The following is a 20,790-nucleotide window of genomic DNA, read 5'->3' as shown; positions in this document are numbered from 1 at the left end:
CTCCGGGACGGGCTGCGCCGAAGGGAATACCGGGAAAAGATACCGGGAGGGGCTGTATGCCCCTGCCCCCCGGGCCATACCGGCACCCCAACGCCCGGTACACGGTGCCACGCCGTCAGCCTCCTTGCCGGCCCCGGTAGCGGCCCCCGGCGGAATTCCCGCCTCGTTCCAGCGCTCCCGGCTCCCGGGGGCGCGGCGGAGCCGATGCACGGCCGGACCCCCCCCGGGGGGCGCTGCGCACCCCGCGCCCGCCAGAGGGCCCGGGGGTGGCCCGGGGCGGGGGGCTGGCCCGGGGGGGCCGGGGCCTGCCCAGGGGCGCTGCCGGGGGCGGGGCGGTGCTGCCCGCCCCGGGGGCGCTGCGGTGCCCGGTGGCGGCTCCGCCAGCGGAGCCGTCCCAGCGGGCGGCGGAGGCAGCACCGACCGCCCCCGGCCCGGCCATGTCGGAGCCCGGCGCCCCCGCGGCCGGTGATAAAGCGCCCCGGCTCCAGGTAGGGCTCCGGTGCTTCCCCCCCTCCTGGTGACCGCGGTAGGCTCCCGGTGCAGCCCCTCGGTGTCCCGGCACTGTTGCTCGGGGCAACTCCCGGTGCCTCCCCGGTGTCCCGGAGGCGATCCCCGGAGAAGTCCGTGGTATTCTAGTGCCGACCTCCCGAGCAGCCCACGATGTCCCGCTGTAGCCGCCGGTGCGACCTCCGGTGCAGCGTCCCGGTGCCGCGGTGCAGCCCTCCGCTGTTCTGGTGCCGTGGCCGATGCCATTCCCCGGGCCCCCAGGGCACCCCCTGCCCGGGGCAATCCCGTTGCAGCCCCACCGTTTACCCCGGGCAGCTCCCCGGTTCCCCGGCGCGGCTCCACCGGTTCCCGTGGGCAGTCTCCCCGGTTTCCCGTAGTAAAGCCCTCTCCACCGAGGCAACCCCCAGCCCAGCGCAGGCCCTGTTGCAACCTCCGATCCCCCGTTGCAGCCCCGTGCCCGGGACACTCCCGTTGTGGCAACCCGGGGTGGTGCCTCAGTCCCCCGGAGCAGACCCCGGTGCTGTCCCGGTGCCGTCCCGGTGCTCCCGCCACTCTCTCCTGCAGGACCGTGTCCTTCGTGGGCTGCGCTGGGGCCGCCTCCAGGAGCCGCTGGGTTTCATCAAGGTGCTGGAATGGGTGAGTGACGCCGGTGTGGCCCCCGGTCCCGGTCCCGGTCCCACACCACAGCCCCTTCCCCACACTGCTGGCTGCTGCTCCCCACGGACCGCAGTGCCCCCACATTTGGGGGGTTCCGTTCCTTACTGAAGGAATCCCAGAGCCCCCTTGCCCCTCTGGAGCTTCCTGCACCCCAACAGCAGCGGGGTGGAGGTCTCATTTTGGGGGCTCCGGGGGAGGAGGGCAGCGGGGCCACACGGGTTTGGGCCACCAGCCCCTCCCGGTGACCTTGAGCAGGTGGCTCTGCCCGGCCATGCCAAAGGGGACAGTGACATCGGGGTGCCGGGTGCCTGCCATTGCCAGGGGCTCAGGGGGCACAGTGTGGGTGGGTGGGTGGATGGATGGGGAGAGGGACTGAGGGTCAGTGAGCCCCAGGAAGGGGGACGCTGGGGACAGGGGGGGAGCCAAGTGCCCGCGGCTCTGTCCTGTCCTGGCCATGCCATGAATGGCTCCCTGTGAGATTGAGTTTCAGGGTGGCATTTCTGCAGCTCAGCCTCGCCAGAGCCGCGGGGCTCCCAGGGGAAACTGAGGTACAGAGGGGACTCAGCCCTCTTGGGGCACCTCCCACCGGGAGAAGCCAGTTTGAGGGGCTTTCCCCCAATCCTACAGCTCTTTGGTTTGCATAATACCAACCACGGAGGCTCTGGGCTCCCCCTGCCATTGAGGCCACCATATGGGATCAGATCCCTGTGCAAAGACAGCCCAAAGACAAAAACGAGGAGAAAATCCCTGGAGGATCCACTGACACTGCTGCTTAAACTCTTAGTGCCACCCGTGGGCTGCCCATCCCTGCAGGGTCAGGCCTGGCTTAGGTCCCCCATTTCACCCGGGAGAGTTGGGAGCTCAGCCAGGAGGAGTTGTGGGAAAACCCTTTGGGAATGGTGTTTTCCCAGCACCCTCATCTAAGAGATGAGGGCAGTGTGACTCCAACAGCAAGGGAGGGCAGTGCTGGCTCCTGGGGAGGGGACAGCTCCAGGGGTCCCATCATGGGGATGCTCCCAGCTGCCTGGAAACCCACTCTGACACCCAGTACCTTGCCCAGAATTAAGGGGGGATGGGGGTGGGTTTGGCCTTGGTGTCTCCACCCCCCCAAGCACAACCCCCACCCTCAAATCCCGGTGCCAGTAGAATCCCCGTGTTGGAGGGAGGCACCTGAGGCCAACACCTGGGGGGTAGCAGCTTGCCCAGTACTGAGTGCCAGGGGATGCAGCCTGCCCCCCAAGGATGAAAGGGCCCCCAGGGCTCACCCCTGACCCACTGCCCTCTCCTGTAGCTCTTTGCCATCTTCGCCTTCGGCTCCTGCGGCTCCTTCAGCGGCGAGACAGGAGCCACAGTGAAATGTGGCAATGGAGATCTGACAGCCATCAGCATCCAGTTCGGGTACCCCTTCAGGTGAGGGGGTGCAGAGCCCTGACACCCACCAGGACTGCCCCCACACAAGCTGGGGTGTGCTGGGCTGGGGTTAGACTCCTTTCCTGCTGGCAGGACCTCCATGGGACCATAGCCATGGTCTCTGCAGTGCCATGTTCAGCTGGGGACCACCCACACCCTGACCCCATGGGACATCCCCTGGCATCCCTGGCAGTTCCTGACACCACCCAGGGGGATTCTTGTAAATCACAAAAGACTGGATGGGGAAGGAGGAAAATTCTCAGTACTTGGGGAAGACCACAGGAATCCTGATTTATCTGGGAAGGCAATGATGGAGTTGGGCCAGATAAGAGTCATGGTTCTAACCCCTTTCCTCTGCCACCAGCCCCATGCCAGGGCACTAGACCCTGTAAAAGAATCCAGATTATGGCAGTGGATCTGTGCCCTCCATCCCAGGGGAGCACCCCAGCATGGTTATTGTAGCCGTCACTATCAAACCTTCCACTCCCAGGGGACCACCCCAGCACTTACTCCATCTATCCCTCCCATCCCAGGGGACCACCCCAGCCTGGTTATTCTCGATATCCTTGTCACCATCTCCATTCCCAGAGGACCACTCCGGCCTGGTTATTCTATCCATCCCTGTCACCATCTCCATTCCCAAGGGTCCATCCCAGCCTGGTTATCCTAGCCATCCCTGTCATCATCACCATTCCCAGGGGACCACCCCAGCCTGGTTATTGTAGCCATCCCTATCATCTCCATTCCCAGGGGACCACCCCAGCGTGGTTACACCACGTACCCCACCATCCTCTCCATTCCCAGCCCCCTGATCCCCCTCCCTCTACCCCAGGTTATACCAGATTCCCTTTGGGATGCCCACTTGTGAGGACGAATCAGAAGCCCGCACCCTGTACCTCATCGGTGATTTCTCCGCTCCTGCCGAGTTTTTTGTGACCCTGGGGGTCTTCTCCTTCCTCTACTCCATGGCTGCTCTGGTGCTCTACCTCCGCTTCCATTCCCTGTACACGGAGAACACGAAGCTCCCCTTCACAGTAAGGCAGGCTCACCCCCGGGGCACCTGAGCCCACGCCGTGCTGGGGTGGCAGCTGATGCCAGGCTCTCCTCCTGGCAGGATTTCTGCGTCACCGTCTGCTTTGCCTTCTTCTGGCTGGTGGCGGCGGCGGCGTGGGGCAAGGGGCTGAGCGACGTGAAGGCGGCCACGCGCCCCTCCGCCCTCATCGCTGCCATGGCCGTCTGCCAGGGCAACGAGGTGGTCTGCAACGCTGGCACCACGCCGGCCATGGGGCTGGCCAACATCTCGGTGGTGAGGGCACAGGGGCACACACAGGGGCACACACATGGACACACAGGTGCGCACACACAGACACACACACATGGGCACACACACAGGGGCACACACACATGGGCCCAGAGGAGCACACACAGGGGCACACACACATGGGCCCAGAGGGGCACACACATGGACACACAGGTGCACACACACAGACACACACACATGGGCACACACACAGGGGCACACACACATGGGCCCAGAGGGGCACACACAGGGGCACACACACATGGGCCCAGAGGGGCACACACAGGGGCACACACACATGGGCCCAGAGGGGCACACACATGGACACACAGGTGCACACACACAGACACACACACATGGGCACACACACAGGGGCACACACACATGGACACACAGGTGCACACACACAGGCACACACACATGGGCACACACACAGGGGCACACACAGGGGCACACACACGGGCACGCACGGGTGCATACAGGTGTACACTTACATATTCTGCCACACCTGTGCCAGATTCCTGAGCTCAGCCAGGAGAGGGCAGTGGCAAGGTGGGCACACAGATGAAAATATGGGCACAGCATGGAAATGTGGGTGAAAACATTCCACAGCCACCTGCCTTGGTCCCACGGGATGTGGGATCCACCCTGCATCCCCCCCACTGGGAAATTGGCACTGGGAATGGGCACCCTGCACTGGGAACCTGGTGCTGGGAATGGGCATCCTGCACTGGGAACCAGATACTGGGAATGGGCACCCTGCACTGGGATCCTGGCACTGGGAATGGGCACCCTGCACTGGGAACCTGGTGCTGGGAATGGGCATCCTGCACTGGGAACCAGATACTGGGAATGGGGCATCCTGCACTGGGATCCTGGCACTGGGAATGGGCATCCTGCATTGGGAACCAGATACTAGGAAGGGGCACCCTGCACTGGGAATGGGGCACCCTGCACTGGGAACCAGACACTGGGAATGGGGCACTCAGCCACCTGGGACTGCCAGGATGGGGCAGGGAGTGGTGATGCAGTCCCTGGCAGAGGTGTTTGGGATGTGTGGGGTGGGTGATGTGCATGGGGACATGGGGCATATGAGGTGCCTGAGGTATAGGGGCTCATGGGGGTAAGTGGGGTGCATGGGGTGCATCTGGCATGGGGGTTGCATGGTGTACGTGGGGTGCATGAGGCACATGGGGCATACAGGGTCCATGGGGTGCACAGATTACGTGGCACATTGGGGCACATGGGGTGCATAAGGTGCCTGGAGTACGTGGGTGGGGAGTATGGGGTGTGTGGGGCACAGGACGTGGGATACACATGGGGCACATGGGGTGCCTGGAGTGCAGTGGGGTGTGTGGGATGTATGGGAATTATGGCAAGTATGGGGTGCATGGGGGTGTGGGGTGCACAGGGCACACAAGATGCACAGGCTGCATGCAGTATATGGAATGTATGGAAAGTTTGGGGTGTATGGGGTGCACAGGGCACACCTGATGCACAGGGTTCATGGGGTGTTTGGAGCTCATGGGATGCACAGGGTGTGTGCGGGGTGCTGTGCTCCCCCAAGGCCGCCCTGTGGGAGCCTCTCCCTTCTTCTCTCCCCTCTCCCCTTTCCTCTCCTGCAGCTCTTCGGGTTCCTCAACTTCCTGCTGTGGGCCGGGAACTGCTGGTTCGTGCTGCGGGAGACGCCGTGGCTGCGGCCGCCCGCGCCCCGCGACAGCGCGGCCGAGCAGGGCGCCATCGACAAGCAGTAACCCCGGGGGGACCCAGCCCGGGGACCCAGCCCGGCCCCCGGCACCTCGCGCCGGCCGCCAGCCCGGGGACGGGGTGTCGCTGTCCCCGGGCTTGGAGCCGCCGGGGGTTGGGATGCTGGAGGGGGACACGGAATCCCGGGGGTCCCGCTCGTTTTCAGGGGCTCTGTGTGTCACCCCGGGGGTCCATGTCTGTATGGGGCGCATAAAGTCCTGGCTACCAGCTGTGCACTGGGCTCCTGTGTCTGCCTCGGTGCGGAGCTGAGCATACCCGGCTGGGGCACGACCCCGCTCCATACAGAGATAAACCCCTCCCATCTCTGGTATAGGATGAACTGTGGACCTCAGATCAGTTCGGGCTGATGGAGGGTCCCAGACAGGTCACAGGGGACCCCAGACCAGTAAAAGGATAATCAGGAACCTCAGTCCGGTATTGGGATAGCATTGGGAGCACCAGTCCAGTATAGGGATAATCAGGAACCCCAGTCTGGTATTGGGATAACATTGGGAGGACCAGTCCAGTATAGAGATCAGCTGGATCCCCAGCCTGCTATGGGAATAATGGCAGAGAGTCCCAGCTCCCTAAAGGGATAATAGGGGGGATCCCAGGCTGGTATAGGCATAACGGGGAGCCCCAACCGCGCACAGGAATAACCTGGGACCTCAGCCTTGTACAGCAATACCCTGGGCTCACAGCCCAGTATAGAAGTAACTACACCAGACCCCAGCCCCTTATAGGAATAACTGGGGTTCTGGGTCCGGAATGGGGATAACAGGGAACCCCAACCGAGTAGAGGGATACCGAGTGCCCCTAACCTGTTATAGGGGTGCTGAGTGCCCCTCACCTGTTACAGGGATACCGGGTACCCCCATCCCCGTGCAGGGATAACCGGAGACCCCAGCCTGGTACAGGGATCACTCGGGACGCCCGGCAGTGCGGGATACCGGGTGTGCCCAGCTCGGGGGGGGTAGCGGGTGCCCGTGCCAGTGCGGGCTGCCGGGGTCGGGCCGGGCGGGGGTCGCTCCGGGACTACCGTGCCCGTGGTGCCGCGGGGCGGGCGGGGCGCGCGGCGCATGCGCGGGGCGGGGGCGGCGCGGGGGGGCGGCGGTGCCGCGGCGGCGGCGGCGGCGATGGCGGCGGAGCGGCGGCCGGTGCCCGGCCTGGACGAGTTCGCGGGGCAGAGCTGGAGCGCCTGGCTGGAGCGGGCCGGGCCGCCCGCCGACACCGGTGAGGGCGGCGGCGGCGGGGGGGGCTTCGCGACCGGGGCCGCGCCCGCCGACCCCCGGTCCGAGCGCCGCCGCGCGGCAGGCGGGCAACGGCGCCGGGAGAGGGGAGTCCGGCACCGGGAGCCGGCAGCAGGGCATCCCGCACCGGGCACTGGGGACGGGGCATCCTGCACCGGGAACCGCCAACGGAGCATCCTGCGCCGGGCGCTGGGAACCGAGAGCAGGTTCTGCACCGGCTCGTCCTGCTCTGCGAACGGGGCACCGGGAACGGGGCATCCTGCACTGGACAGTGGGAAACAGGACACTGGGAACCCTGTACTGGGCATCGTGACCTGGCATCCCGTACCGGGAGCTGGGCGCACAGCAGAGGGTGCCGGGTCTGGATGCCCAGGGCTGGATTCCCAGTGCCCAGTTTCTGGTGCAGGTTGTCCTGGCATGTCCTAGGATGTTCCCTGGCACTGGGAACTGGACACCTGGAATGAAGCATCCTGTACCAGCACCTGGCACTGGGAACAGGGCAGCCAGACCTGGCACCCTGCACTGGGATCCTGGCACTGGGAATGGAGCACCCTGCACTGGGAACCAGACACTGGGAATGGGCACCCTGCACTGGGAATGGGGCACCCTGCACTGGGAACCAGACACTGGGGATGGACACCCTGCACTGGGATCCTGGCACTGGGAATGGGGCATCCTGCCCTGGGAACCATATACTGGGAATGGGGCATCCTGCCCTGGGAACCAGACACTGGGAATGGGGCACCCTGCACTGGGATCCTGGCACTGGGAATGGGCACCCTGCACTGGGAATGGGGCACTTTGCACTGGGAACCAGACACTGGGGATGGACACCCTGCACTGGGATCCTGGCACTGGGAATGGGGCACCCTGCACTGGGATCCTGGCACTGGGAATGGGCACCCTGCACTGGGAACCAGACATTGGGGAAGGGGCACCCTGCACTGGGCACCTGGAATCTGGCACTGGGCATGCAGACCTGGCAGCCAGCACTGGGAATGGGCACCTTGCACTGGGAACCTGGCACTGGGAATGGGGCATCCTGCACCAGAACATGCAGAAACAGGAACGGGGCACCCAGCCCTGGGCACCAAAAAATGGGAATAGGATATCCTGCAATGTGTACCTGGCACCAGGAACTGGGCACTGGGAACCTTACACTAGGCATCCAGACCTGGCACCCAGTACTGAGAACTGGGCACCCAGCACGGAGCTCTGGGAACTGGAAATGGGCACTTCCTGCACTGGGAATGTGGCATCCAGCAGCGGGCATCTGGCACCAGGAACTGGGACTGGGAACCTGGCACTGCACAGCCATACATGGCACCTGGTACCAGGAACTGGGCACTCAGCACCGGGCATTTGGCACTGGGAATAGGGCATCCTGTACTGGACACCCAGCACTGAGAACTGGCATGGGGCATCCTACAAAAGTTGCCCAAACACGAGGAACCTTGCACTGGACACTGGGCACCAGGAACTGGGCACCTGGACCCAGGCACCCTGTGCTTGCACTGGGAACTGGGCACTAGGCAGCCACACTGGGCACTGGGATTCAGGAACTGGGCAGCAGGATCTCTGCAATATGAACTGGGCACCAACGTGGCACCAGGCAGCCCAGGCTGCCCACTGGGAACCCTGTGCCCATTACTGGGTGCCCCATCCTGGATTCCAGTGGAGTCCAGTGGGCATTGGTGGGAGCAGAGCAGGAACTGGAGAGCCTGGACTGGGAATTAGTTGCCACCATTACCTCAGACCAGGCAGGAGGTACTGGGAGCCCCAGGTGGGGCACTGGGCATCACATGCTGGGCACTGGGACATCCTGCTCTGGGAATTGGGCAGGGCACACTGGGAGCCAGGTGCCCCTTACTGGGAGTGTCCCAGTGGGCTTTCAGCACTGGGACTGGCTGCCCCAGACTGGGCACCAGTCATGGTGCATCTGAATGGGTCTGGGTGCCCAGTATGGCACAGCTAGATGGCACTGGGCACCCAGTATGGCATGGCCAGGCAGGCAGGATTGGTTACCCAGTATGGCACAGCTGGATGGAACTGGGTGCCCAGTATGGCATGGCCTGATAGGACTGGGGATGGACTGGGCACCCAGTTTGGCACAGTTGGCCGGGTCACCATTGCCACTGGCTCAGTGGCCACCAGTGCCCCCAGAACAGAGCCCAGGCACAGTCAGTGGAGCCACAACTGTACGGGAACCAGAGTGACCCAAGGGTGTCACATCCTGGGACCAGGATGTTCCCAGGGGTGTCGTGTGCCAGGACTGGGATGTTACATCCCATCCAGGATGGGGCTGTCCCATCCCAGCACCAGGGTGTCCTCAGAGATGTTCCATCCCAGGGCAAATACGTCCCAGGGGTGTCACATCCCAGGAGTGTCACATCCCCTACTGGGATCTCCCCAGGAACTTCCTGCTGGCACTGGGCTGTCAGGATGGGGACCCTGGAGTTGGTGACACACCACAGGGTGACGTCACTCACAGGATGATCTGTCTCTCTGGTCTAATTTTGTCTGGTTTAATTGTTCCAGGAGCAGGAATGCCAGGACCACCCCTGTGTGGGAGCACCGGGACCGTCCGTGTGCCAGCCACTGACAGGATTTTGTCTCTGGCAGGATCAGGGTCAGAGCTGGAGGAGAATGGCAAGAGTGGCAGCAAGAAACTGGACACCATGACCCTGATTAAGGAAGGTGAGCTCCTCTCTGGGGTGAAACCCAGCATTTCGGGGCTGTGTGAGCTGGGATCCTTGTCTGCAGTGCTTCCAGCAGCACCAGGTGTGTGCCAGCTTACTGAGCTCTCCCCACAGACATGGACATCTTCGGGCACTGCCCTGCACACGACGAGTTCTACCTGGTGGTGTGCAACCACTGCAGCCAGGTGGTGAAGCCCCAGGCCTTCCAGAAGCACTGTGGTGAGCCAAGGAATTTGGGGAATGGCTATTCCATCCCGTGGTGCTGGGAACAGCACCGGGAATGCCACCAGTGCTGCTGTGGGGGTACAGCTTATGGGCAGGGAGGGGGCTCACAGCAGTGCGAGCTCTGGTGTGGGCTAACAGTGGGGTTATCCCATTTCATGCCATGCCATGCCATGCCATGCCATGCCATGCCATGCCATGCCATGCCATGCCATGCCATGCCATGCCATGCCATCCAATCCCATGGATCCCATGGATCCCATTCCATCCCATGGATCCCATCCCACCCCACCCCATGGATCCCATCCCATCCCATGGATCCCACCCCACCCCATCCCATCGGATCCCATGGATCCTATCCCATCCCACCTCATCCCATGGATCCCATCCTATCCCATCCCATCCCAACCCAACCCATGGATCCCATCCGCTCCCATCCCTCTGGCAGAACGCCGTCACGGCCCGCTCAGCAAGCTCTATGCCCGTGCCACCGCGTGCCACGTGGCCGTGAACGGGCAGCCGGTGCCTGGCAGGACACCCGGAGCAGCCAAAGCCCTTCAGGAGAAGCTCCCTGGTGCCCGTGGGAGAGCCCAGCCCCTCCCTGAGCATACGGACAAGGACAACAACCTCTGGTGAGCGCCGGGACGGGCGACGCTGATGCCCTTGTGGGGTCCTTTTGATGCCACCCCCTCCTCCCCAAAACTCTCTCCACAGCTTGTTTGTGCCCGTGGTGAACCTGGAGAAGATTCCCAGCATTCCCAAACCGGACGGGCACGGGATCAAGGTGCCCCCCAAAGCCGTCCCCACCAACTCCAAGGAATCCCTGGGGAAACCCGCGGCTGCCGCGGTGCCCAAAGAGCCCCCGGTGCCCGCCGGGGTCGGGGGGGATTCGGCCATGCCGGAGAGCATCCCTGCTCCGGGGGACAAGGATGTGGGGGCCCCCAAAGCGCCCCCCAGGTCCCACAGGAAGCTGGCGCGTGAGTCCCCCCTTTCCTTGCCGGCCATGGGGGGGGGCGGATGATCCCAGCGGGACTTCCTGGGGCTGGAATTCCGGTGCCAGGTCTAGCACTGGGGTAGGTACCAGGGGAGTGGCTCCCTCCCTCTCCTCTGGAGGGTTGTTGGGGGGTCCCTGCCTTCCCTCCCAGTCCTGGTCATCCTGTAGGTTTAGGGCTCCCACTTGGCTGTTCCCAAGGAATGGGCACAGCTCGGTTTGGATCCCCAAATTCGCACGTGTTTCTCCAAAAGTGGAGGTCAAACGTGGGTCCTCCGTAAAAATATGAAAGTGGAACCTCCCCCCACAATATGGGGGTTGAACTTGTGTCCCCCACAAAAATGTGAGAATTGGGTATGTGACCCCCAAAAATATGGGGGTCAAATGTGTATCCCCCCAAAATATAGGGGTTGAATACGTGTCCCCCAGAATAGAGGGGTTGAATATATGTCCCCCAAAAAGTATGGGGTTTGGATGTGTATCCCTCCAAAATATGGAGGTCAAATGTGTCACCCCAAAATATGGGTGATAAAAGCATGGTCCCTTAGGATGTGGGGGTTAAACATGTGTTCTCTCCAATATACGTGGGTGAAACATGTGTCCCCCCAAAATACGGGGGTCCCATGTGTATCCTCTGAAAATGTGGGGGTTGAACATGTGTCCCCCCCAAAAATATGGGAGTTGGACATGTGTCACCCCAAAACATGGAGGTTGGACATGTGCCACCCCAAAATATGGAGGCTGGATCCATATTCCTCCAAAATATGGGGGTCAAATGTGTGTGCCACCCCAAAATAGGGAGTTGGGATGTGTGCCTCCCCAAAATATGGGGTTTGGACATATGTCACCCCAAAAGATGGGTGCTGGACACATATTCCCCAAAATATGGGAGTCAAACATGTGCCCCCCTGCCCCCAAAATACCAGAGCCAATTGCTGCTGTGCCCACAGACTCTCCCAGGTGATAGCAATGCCATTAGCAGGACCCAGGTGAAAATGGGGGGGGGGGGGGGGGGGTCACCGCAGGGAAGGGTCAAAAAAGGGGGGGGAGGGGCTCACCCTGCAGAGGAGCAAAAAGGGGAGGGAGCAGCACATGGTAACCCCCCACCCACCCCCTCAAAACCTCTCAGGGCTGTGTCCCCCCCCTCAGAGCTGCTCTGAGGAGTGAGTGCTCCATGCCCAGTCCTAGTGGGGGGTGTTGGGGTGCCCCCCCAGCACTCCCCAGCACCCTCTGCCTCCGTGTCCCCCCAGGTAAGGAGTGTGACCTGAACCGGCAGTGTGGGGTGCGGAACCCTGACACCAACAAGCTCTGCACCCGCCTGCTGACCTGCAAGGTAGTGGGAAATGGGGAGGGGACACCCCAATATCCCAGCCTGGGTGTTTTGGGGCGTCCTGAGTCCCCTCCCTGCTGTCCCCCAGATCCACTCAGTGCACCAGCGCCGGGAGGTGCAGGGTCGGGCCAAGGACTTCGATGTGCTGGTGGCCGAGCTCAAGGCCAGCACCCGCCGAGGGGACCCCCCAAAAGACAGGAGCCCCCCTGAGAAGGAGCCACTGCACCCTGCCCTGCAGGACACCCCCTCACTGCTGCAGCCCCCCAATACCCCTCCCTGCCGAGCCAGGCCATCCCACTGCTTGCACCCCCCCAGGTGAGTCCCCCATGGGTTTTGGGGGGGGCTCCTCTCACCCTTCCCCACCTGAATTGGGGGGGGTGCATTGAAAGGGCAGGAATGGGAGTGGGGATTTGGGGGGAGTCCATCTCACCCCCTCCCCACTTGAATTTAGGGGATGTGGTTTGGAGCAGGGATTGGGGGAGTCTCACCAGCTGAATTTGGGGGGATGTGGGTGGGAGCAGGGATTTGGGGGCTCCCATCTCACCTTTCCCCATCTGCACTGGGGGGTGTGGCAGGGCAGCAAGAATGTGAGTGCAGAATGGTGGGGTCGTGTCTCAGCCCCTGTGCACCTGAATTGGGAGGGGAAGTGGATGGAAGCGGGGATTTGGGGTGGGGGGGTCCAATTTCTCCCCACCTGGATTGGGGAGCACATTGTAGAGATTAGGAGTGGGGATTTGGGGGAGCTGAATATTGTCTCACAGTGACCCCCCGAGTATGGAGCACCCCAAAACTTCCTCTCTCGTGCAGGGCCCGACTTTCTTCTGCCAGTGACCCTGAGGATGCTCCGGCCACCTCTGGAGAGGGGAGCACAGGAGGCCTCCCACTCCCCCTGCCCCTGCCCAAGGGGGGCAGCCGCGTGTCCAGCGAGGAGAGCGAGGAGGAGGGGACTGAGGAGCCCCCCCGGACCCCAGTGCGCCCACCCCGGCCTCAGGCGGTGAGTGAGAGGACCCCAGAGCTGGGCAGGGACCCCCAGCTCCACCCGTGACCCATCCATGTGAGACCCCAGAGCTGGGCAGGGACCCCCAAATCTGCCATCAACCCATCCACGTTAGACCCCAGAGTGGGGCAGGGACCCCCAGCTCCACCCGTGACCCATCCATGTGAGACCCCAGAGCTGGGCAGGGACCCCCAGCTCCACCCGTGACCCATCCCCGTGTCCTGTTCCCGGCTCCGTGCCAGGTGGGCGGTTGAGGTGGGATTGTGGGGCGGGCTGCAGTGACCCTGGCACGGTGCCCCCCCAGTTCTGCACCTTCGGGAGCCGCCTGGTGACCCCGGGCTGTTACGTGTTCGACCGGCGGCTGGACCGGTTCTGCGCTGCGCTGGGCTCCATGCTGGAGCAGCACCTCAGCGCACACAGGTGGAGGTGAGGAGGGCCCAGGGGACCAGGCCTGGGGTTTGGGCTCCCAGTGTGGTGTTGGGACTGGGGGGGGAGGAAGGGAGTGGGGATTTGGGGGGTTCTGTTGTACCCTCCCCCATTCAAAGTGAGCAGGGTAAGGTGGAGGTGCAGGGATGTGAGTGGAAATGAGGGGGTCTCATTTCACTCCGTTCTGATCCAAACTGATGAGGATAAGGTGGGGATGGAGGGATGGGAGTGGGGATTTGGGACCCCCTCTCTACCTGAATCAGGAAGGATTGTAGGGACAAAGATGGGAATGGGGATTTGAGTGGCCCCAATTTCACCACCTTCTCACCCAAATTGGGAAAGACAAGATGGGGGTGCAGGACTGAGAGCAGCATTTGGGGTGGGGGGGTTTCTGTTCACCCCCTCCTCACCTGAATTGGGGTGTAATGGAAATTTGATGGGATGTCCTGTTTCACCCCTTCCCATCCAAAGTTGGGAGGACAAGGTGGGGATGCAGGCCTGGGAGTGAGGATTTGTGGGGGCTCCCATCTCACCTTTCCACACCTGAATTGGGGAGGACAGGGTGGAGCTGGAGGGATGGGAATGGGGATTTGGAGGGGTCCCATCTCACCTTTCTACACCTGAATTGGGATGCAATGGAGATTGAGGGGATGTCCTGTTTCACCCCTTCCCATCCAAACTTGGTGGGGCAAGGTGGTGATGGTGTGGTGATTTTGCGGGGGCTCCCATCTCATCTTTCCACACCTGAATTTGGCAAGGTGGGGCTGGAGGAATGGGAATGAGGATTTGAAGAGGTCCCATCTCACCTTTCTACACCTGAACTGGGGAAGACAGGCTGGGGCTGGAGGGATGGGAATGGGGATTTGGAGAGGTCCCATCTCACCTCTCCCTCCCTGAACTGGAGGGATACGGTTGGGAGCAGTTTTGGGGGTTCCCCATCTCACCCACCCCCTCCCTTCCCACAGGAAGATCCCTCCAGCCGTCGTCCCCCCTCTTCACCTCCCCGCAGCTCCCCCCAGCCCCGCTGCCCCCCTTTACGGCCCCGCAGTCCCTTCCCCGCCCCTCCGGAGCCTCTCGGTGGCCGGGGGCTGCCGGCTCCCCACCAGCCTCACCTACACCGTGGGGTCCCCCCCGGCGGCGGCCGCCTGCAGCCAGCCCGAGTGCGGGGGAGGGGGCACGCAGTCCATCACCTCCCCCCTCCCCGCCAACACCCCCTCGCCCTCCTTCAGCAAACTGCCCCCCAGCAAGGCCAGTAAATCCCCCCGGGCACGGGAGGCGTCCGGCGGGACGGACGCGGAGCCCCGGCCCTGGCAGCCCCCCCCCACGGCCGGCAGCCCCCCCTACAAACGGACCTGCTTGGAGGACAGCGCCAAGGGCAAAAATCAGGGCTTGGCTCCCCCCGGCAAGACGAAACTCACCACCCCGGCTTCGCCCTCCATCGCCATCCTCAACGGGACCCCGCGGGTGCGCCGGCTGCCCCCCGGCCAGCCCTGCCGGGCCCCCCCCGCTGCCCGGGACCCCCAAACGCTGCACGGGCTGGGGCTGGGGGCGCCCCCCCGGGGGCTCTCCGAGGATGAGGTGAGGAAGCGCAAGAACGCGGCCACCTACTGCCGAGCCCTGAAGGCCAAAGCCGCGCCCGCCCTGCCCGGGCCCCCGGCCCCCCCCCGGCCCCGGGAGCTCCGGCTCGGGGGGCTCCGTCCGCAGGAAGAAGCCGGGGACGCCCCTGGGATTCGAGGAGAAGAGGAGCGCCCTGAAGGTACGGCTGGGGGTTGGGGGGGTGGTGAGCCAGGGGGAGCCCCCTGAGGGTCCAGCGGGGATTGGGAATGCTGGGATTGGGGTCACTGTGCCCTGAGAGATGGCCTGTGCTGGGGGGGACACCGCGGTCCGGAGGGGGAATAGCACCGGAACCTCCTCTTCTGCTGGGGTACACCCTGTGCCTGGGGGGGACACCCTGTGCCTGGGGGGGGAGACACCCTGTGCCTGGGGGGGGGGACACCCTGTGCTGTGGGGAGCACACCCTGTGCTGTGGGGAGACACCCTGTCATATGGGGGACACCCTGTGCTGTGGGGAGCACACCCTGTGCTGTGGGGAGACACCCTGTCATATGGGGGACACCCTGTGCTGTGGGGAGACACCCTGTCATATGGGGGATGCCCTGTGCTGTGGGAACACCCTGAGGACCTCCCCAAGCCTGGGGACACCGTGGGGCTCCCCTAAACCTGTGGGGAGTCCCTGCGGGTCCCTTGTCCCCTGAGACTCGTCCCCTGTCCCCCCTGCAGTCCAAAGCCCATTAACAGAGGGGTCACCGGGGGCCCCCTGTGTCCTCCCCACCGGGAAACGCCAGAAAACCGATGAAGGGGGGGAAAAAAAAAATCCCAAGGAAACACGAAGGAAAAATCCCAAACTTCCAGAAAATACCTCAAAACTCTCAGTTCTGCTCTCTTGCTGCTAAACCAGCCCCGGGAGGGGGGGGCGGCACTGGGGACCCCCCGGACCTCCCGGGGCCCCGTCGGCCGCGGATATTTATAAGAAACGGTTGTTGCTGTTTTTGTTCTTTTTGTAAAAAAAAAAACAAACAAAGAGAAAAAAAAAAAAGAGTTGTGTAGTGGGGGATGGGGGTCCGTGGCGGGTTTGGGGGTGGGGGGGCTCAGTGGGGCAGGGGGATACTGGGGTGCTGGGGGAGTGTCATTGGGGAGCTGGAAGGGGTCACTGGAGTTGTTCAGGGAGCACTGGGGTTTCTGGGGAGCTCGTTGGGAGGCTGTGAAGGAGCAAAAGGAATTTTGGGGTGCTGGAGGGCTTACTGGGGACTAGAGGGGGTCTTTGGGGTGCTGCAGGGTGGGCAGGGCCCCATAAGGGTCTTTGGGGGGCTGGGAGATGTCAGTGGGGTTATTCTGGGAGTTCTCTGGGGTGCTGGGTGGTGGCAAATGGGGTCATTGGGGTGCTGGGGAGGCTCAGTGAATGGATGGGGGGATACTGGGGACCACAGGAGCTTTTTGGGGTGCTCGGGGGGACAGGTGCAATTCATTGGGGTGCTAGGAGGATACAGGGGACCATAAAGGGTCTTTGGGGACTTGGGGGGGCAGTGGGGTCATTAGGGGGCTGGGCAGATCAGTGAATTGCTCAAGGGTGGCCTCAGTACAGTGGGGAGGTCCTGGGGATCATGGAGGGTCATTAGGGTGGTGGGAGGGTTATAGGGGAGGTATTGGGGACCATAGGGGGTCTTTGGGGTGCTGGGGGGACGGGCAGGCGACCATAAGGGTCATTTAGGTGCTAGGGGTGTCAGTGGGGTCACTGGGGTGCTGGGGGTGAGCAGGGGCTGGCCACAGGGCGGTGCCCAGAGCCCCCTCCCAGCACAGTGTGTCGGGGTCAGAGGGACCCCAGGATGGGCACACTGGGGTGACTGGGGTGCCTCCCCCTGCCCCCCTACCTCACCCCCCCAGATGGGGTGGGGAGGGCAGCAGGGCCCCCCCACCCAGCCTCACCCCGGGGGGGATCCCCCAGCAGTGTTACCCTATCCCCAGTCCACCCCCACCCCAGCAAGGGGACACCCCTGGGAGCCCCCCAAAAGGGTGAAGGTTGCACAGGCACGAGGGAAACACGTTTATTTTGGCCAAGGCATCGCTGGGCATTGCCCAGGGAAGGGGGGGGACGTCCAGGGTGGGGGCACAGGCTGGGCTGGCATGGGGACACCAATGGGAGGGGTCACCCACGGGAGGGGGCACCCCCTTCTTGGGGTGCAGGAGTCCCTGGGTCCCATCCCCTGTGGGGGAGGGGGCTCTGCTGGCAGCTGTGGGTTGCAGGGGGGGGTCAGGAGGTGTTGGGGATTCCCCAGGGGGTTGACACACCCCCAGTGTCCCCATGGGGGTGGCACATGCTCCCCGGGGGACTCATGCTTGGCCATGCACATGCCAAGGGGGGGGGGGCGGGGGAATGGGGGGGCAGGGCTGGAGGGAGGGGGGTTCTGCCTGGTGCTGTCGCTTCTGGGGGCTCACAGCTGTCACTGTCTCTCAGTCCTCCAGTGCCTGGTGGGGCAGATGCCTTGCAGTTGGTGGCCACGTTGTCCTCACAGACGCGTCCCTGTGGTCCTGCAGTGACCTCGGCAGGGCCAGCAGCGATGCTCAGTCCTGAGGGGCAATGGTGGGACCCCCAAAAACTAGGGACATGGTGGTGGGAGTCTGTTCATCCCTCCTGCCCAGGGACAGGTCACAGCAGGAGATTGTCCCCTTGGTGTGTCCCCTCACACCCTTGTCCCTCGCAGTCCCTCAGTGATCTCAGCACGGGCCAGGGATGATGCTCAGTCCTGGGGATGGTGGTAGGATCCCCAAAAGCTGGGGTCACTGTCATGGGGGTCCAGCCACCCCTCCAGCCTGGGGACAGATGGCAGTGGGGACACAGGATGTCCCTGGGGACTCCCCACGGTGTCCCCTCACACCCTTGTCCCTCACAGTCCCTCAGTGATCTCGGCAGGGGTCGGGGATGATGCTCCGTCCTGGGGGGTGATGGTGGGACCCCCAAAAGCTGGGACATGGTGGTGGGGGTCCGACCACCCTTCCTGCCCAGTGACAAATGACAGTGGGGGACTGCCCCATGGTGTCACATCCTTGTCCCTTGAGGCTGTGCAGTGACCTCGGTGGGGGCCAGCAGTGATGCTCCGTCCCAGGGGGCAATGGTGTTGCCCTCCAAGTTGGGGACATGGCAGCAGGGGTCCAGCCACCCCTTCTGCCCATGGCATGTCCATGGGGAACAGGTGACAGCAGCAGCAGGAACACAGGGTGTCCTGGTGGACTGTCCCCATGGAGTGTCTCCCCACACCCACGTGTCCCTCACAGTCCCTTTGTGGTCTCAGCGGGGGTGGGGGATGATGCTCAGTCCTGGGGGGTGATGATGGGACCCCCAAAAGCTGGGGCCATGGTGGTGGGGGTCTGGCCACCCCTTCTGCCCAGGGACAGGTCACTGTGGGAGACTGTCCCCAAAGTGTGTGTCACATCTTTGTCCCTCACTGTCCCATGGTGTCAGTGACCTCAGTGGGGCCAGCAGCGATGCTCAGTCCTGGGGTGTGATGGTGTGACCCCCCCCAAGCTGGGGACACGGCAGTGGGGGTCTGGCCACCCCTCCTGCCAAGCGACAGCTTGCAGTGGCTGAAACGGGGTGTCCCTGGGGACTGTCCCCACAGTGTCCCCTCACACCACGATGGGCGTGTCGGAGAAGACGGAACTCACCGAGTCTGGATCTGACACCTTCCTCTGCACCTTGGGGCCCTGCCGGGTGGGCACCGGAGGGGTCCCCCTGCCCTTGAACCGGCCGTTCTGCCCCGTGCCAGCACTGGTGGCCACCTGGGACCCGCAGGGCTCCCCGGCGCCCCCGGCGTGGTTGGGGGTGGTGCTCAGCACCGAGGAGTTGATGCTGTCGTCACGCGGCGCCGGCGGCTTCTCGGTGCCGCGGCAGCAGCAGCAGCGGCACGGGGTGAGGTACAGGTAGATGAGCACCAGCACCACGCTCAGGATGCAGCCCACCAGAGTGGTGTAGGCCGTGTTCAGGGTGTCGTGGGGGCCGTGCAGGGTGAAGTTGTGCACCAGCAGCTCCACGTAGAGGGTCTCGTTGAGGAGGGGTCCGGCCACCCAGCAGGAGTATGTGCCGGCATCCTCGGGGCGCAGTGCCCGCAGCTGAAGGCTGCCGTTGGCCAGCAGGACCACGCTGCCGTTGCCCCCGTCCCCCAGCACCCGCTCCCCGCCCGGTGTCACCCAGTGCCGGCTGCGCACGCCCTGCCACCGGCTGTCGCAGCCCAGCGTCACACTGTCCCCGAGGTGCGCCTCCAGCACGGCCTCCCGCGCCTTGCTGCAGTTGAGAGGCGGCTTGCCCGCCAGCTCCAGGATCTTGACGAGAGCCGTGGCTCCAGGGGGGAAGCAGCGCAGCTCATCCTGGAAATCCTCCACGGCACTGAGGTGGCGGCGGCGGCCGCGGTCCAGCAGCTGGAAGAGCAGGCAGTCGCACGACAGGGGGTTGTTGTGCAGGTAGAGGCGGTCGCGCAGCCAGGCGGGCAGCGCCTGCAGCTCGCCCGCGGGCACGGCCCGCAGCCGGTTGGCCGACAGGTCCAGCAGCGCCAGCTGCGGCAGCCGGGTGCCGTCCCGCAGCAGCTCCAGCGGGAAGCGGGCGATGCGGTTCTGCCCGAGGTAGAGCTTGCGCAGCCGGTTCAGGTTCTCGAAGGCCGTGCGATCCACCGTGGCGATCTCGTTGTTATAGAGCAGCAGCACCTCCAGCTCGCCCAGATCACTGAACAGGTTCTCGTCCAGTGTGCGCAGGCGGTTGGAGGACAGGTCGAGGTGGCGCAGGCGCGGCACGTGGGCGAAGGCCTCAGTGGACACGAAGGCCAGCCCGTTGTGGCTCAGCAGCAGCGCGTGCAGGTGCGGCAGCCGCGCCGGGGCCCAGTCCGCGCGCAGCCGCGTCACGTTGTTGTGGCTCAGGTCCAGCACAGCCGTGAAGCGTGGCAGCGGCGCCGGCACCGCACTCAGGTTGGCCTGAGAGCAGCTCAGCAGGTTGGAGGCGCAGACGCAGCGCGGGGGGCAGCTCCCCGCCGCTGATCCCCACGGGGACAGCAGGGACAGAGCCAGCAGCAGGGACAGCGGCACCGTGGGGACACGCATGGCCACGCACTGATGTGATGGTGGCATGACAGGACAACGCAGCGTGGTGAGTGGGAGGGGGCTTCAGTCACATGGTGTCACGATGAGGAGTGGCTTGGTCACCCAGTGTCACTGCACAGGGTGGCTTTCAGTCACACGGCATCACGGCAGGCGGCAGTTGAGGGTTCAGCAGGTGTCATGGTGCAGAGGCTTGTTCACTTGGCATCACAGTCCAAGGTGGCTTTGGTCACCCAGTGGCAGATGCCAGGATGGTTGATCATTTGTCACAGTCCAGGTTGGCCAGTGTCACAGCATGTGCCAGGCTCAAGGCTCACCCAGGAGTCACAGCACAACCCAAGAGTCACAGCACAGTTTGGTCACCCAGTGTCACAGCACATGCCAGGCACAGGGTCCCCCCGGTGTCACAGCACCTGCGGATCTGGCTGCTCACCTGGTGCCATGGTGGGGGATGCTTGGTGTCACAGCGCTGTCATCAGGTGCTGTGCTGTGCACCCAGTGTCACTGCCTGGGGTAGCTGTGCTCCCCCGGTGTCACGACATGGAACGTGCCCCGGTGCTCCCTCAGTGTCACGGCTTGGGGGGGTCGCTCCTGGAGTCACAGGGTGTCCCTGGGT

At 63.8% G+C, this 20,790-nt stretch overlaps 3 protein-coding genes across 4 annotated transcripts in view; 2 read left to right on the top strand and 1 right to left on the bottom strand.

Moving 5' to 3' along the window:
- The first annotated feature begins 354 nt into the window (after nucleotides 1-354).
- On the top strand, nucleotides 355-5,854 carry SYPL2 (synaptophysin like 2). The gene is made up of 6 exons (XM_059867785.1): nucleotides 355-488; nucleotides 1,072-1,143; nucleotides 2,456-2,574; nucleotides 3,407-3,608; nucleotides 3,689-3,880; nucleotides 5,500-5,854. The coding sequence occupies exons 1-6, from the start codon at nucleotides 438-440 to the stop codon at nucleotides 5,626-5,628; spliced, it is 765 nt and encodes a 254-aa protein (XP_059723768.1). The 5' UTR covers nucleotides 355-437; the 3' UTR covers nucleotides 5,629-5,854.
- Nucleotides 5,855-6,735: 881 nt separating this feature from the next.
- On the top strand, nucleotides 6,736-16,131 carry ATXN7L2 (ataxin 7 like 2). Of its 2 annotated transcripts, none has more exons than XM_059867783.1 (11): nucleotides 6,736-6,853; nucleotides 9,409-9,567; nucleotides 9,684-9,788; nucleotides 10,240-10,423; nucleotides 10,506-10,768; nucleotides 12,033-12,115; nucleotides 12,201-12,427; nucleotides 12,920-13,106; nucleotides 13,414-13,535; nucleotides 14,501-15,291; nucleotides 15,816-16,131. In XM_059867783.1, the coding sequence occupies exons 1-11, from the start codon at nucleotides 6,757-6,759 to the stop codon at nucleotides 15,986-15,988; spliced, it is 2,391 nt and encodes a 796-aa protein (XP_059723766.1). In that variant the 5' UTR covers nucleotides 6,736-6,756; the 3' UTR covers nucleotides 15,989-16,131. The 2 variants fall into 2 exon arrangements, with proteins under 2 accessions (XP_059723766.1, XP_059723767.1); XM_059867784.1 differs by having other exon boundaries at nucleotides 6,739-6,853; nucleotides 9,493-9,567.
- Nucleotides 16,132-17,121: 990 nt separating this feature from the next.
- AMIGO1 (adhesion molecule with Ig like domain 1) overlaps nucleotides 17,122-20,790 on the bottom strand; it is a 4,314-nt gene continuing 645 nt past the window's right edge. The window contains exon 1 of the mRNA XM_059867708.1: nucleotides 17,122-20,790. This exon is cut by the window's right edge and continues 645 nt beyond it. Coding sequence (XP_059723691.1) covers nucleotides 18,717-20,204 — 1,488 coding nt within the window. The 5' untranslated portion in view covers nucleotides 20,205-20,790 and the 3' untranslated portion in view covers nucleotides 17,122-18,716.

This window comes from Haemorhous mexicanus, chromosome 25 (genome assembly GCF_027477595.1).
Source record: "Haemorhous mexicanus isolate bHaeMex1 chromosome 25, bHaeMex1.pri, whole genome shotgun sequence".
NCBI lineage: Eukaryota > Metazoa > Chordata > Aves > Passeriformes > Fringillidae > Haemorhous > Haemorhous mexicanus.
This window is presented reverse-complemented; position numbering and strand designations above follow the sequence as displayed.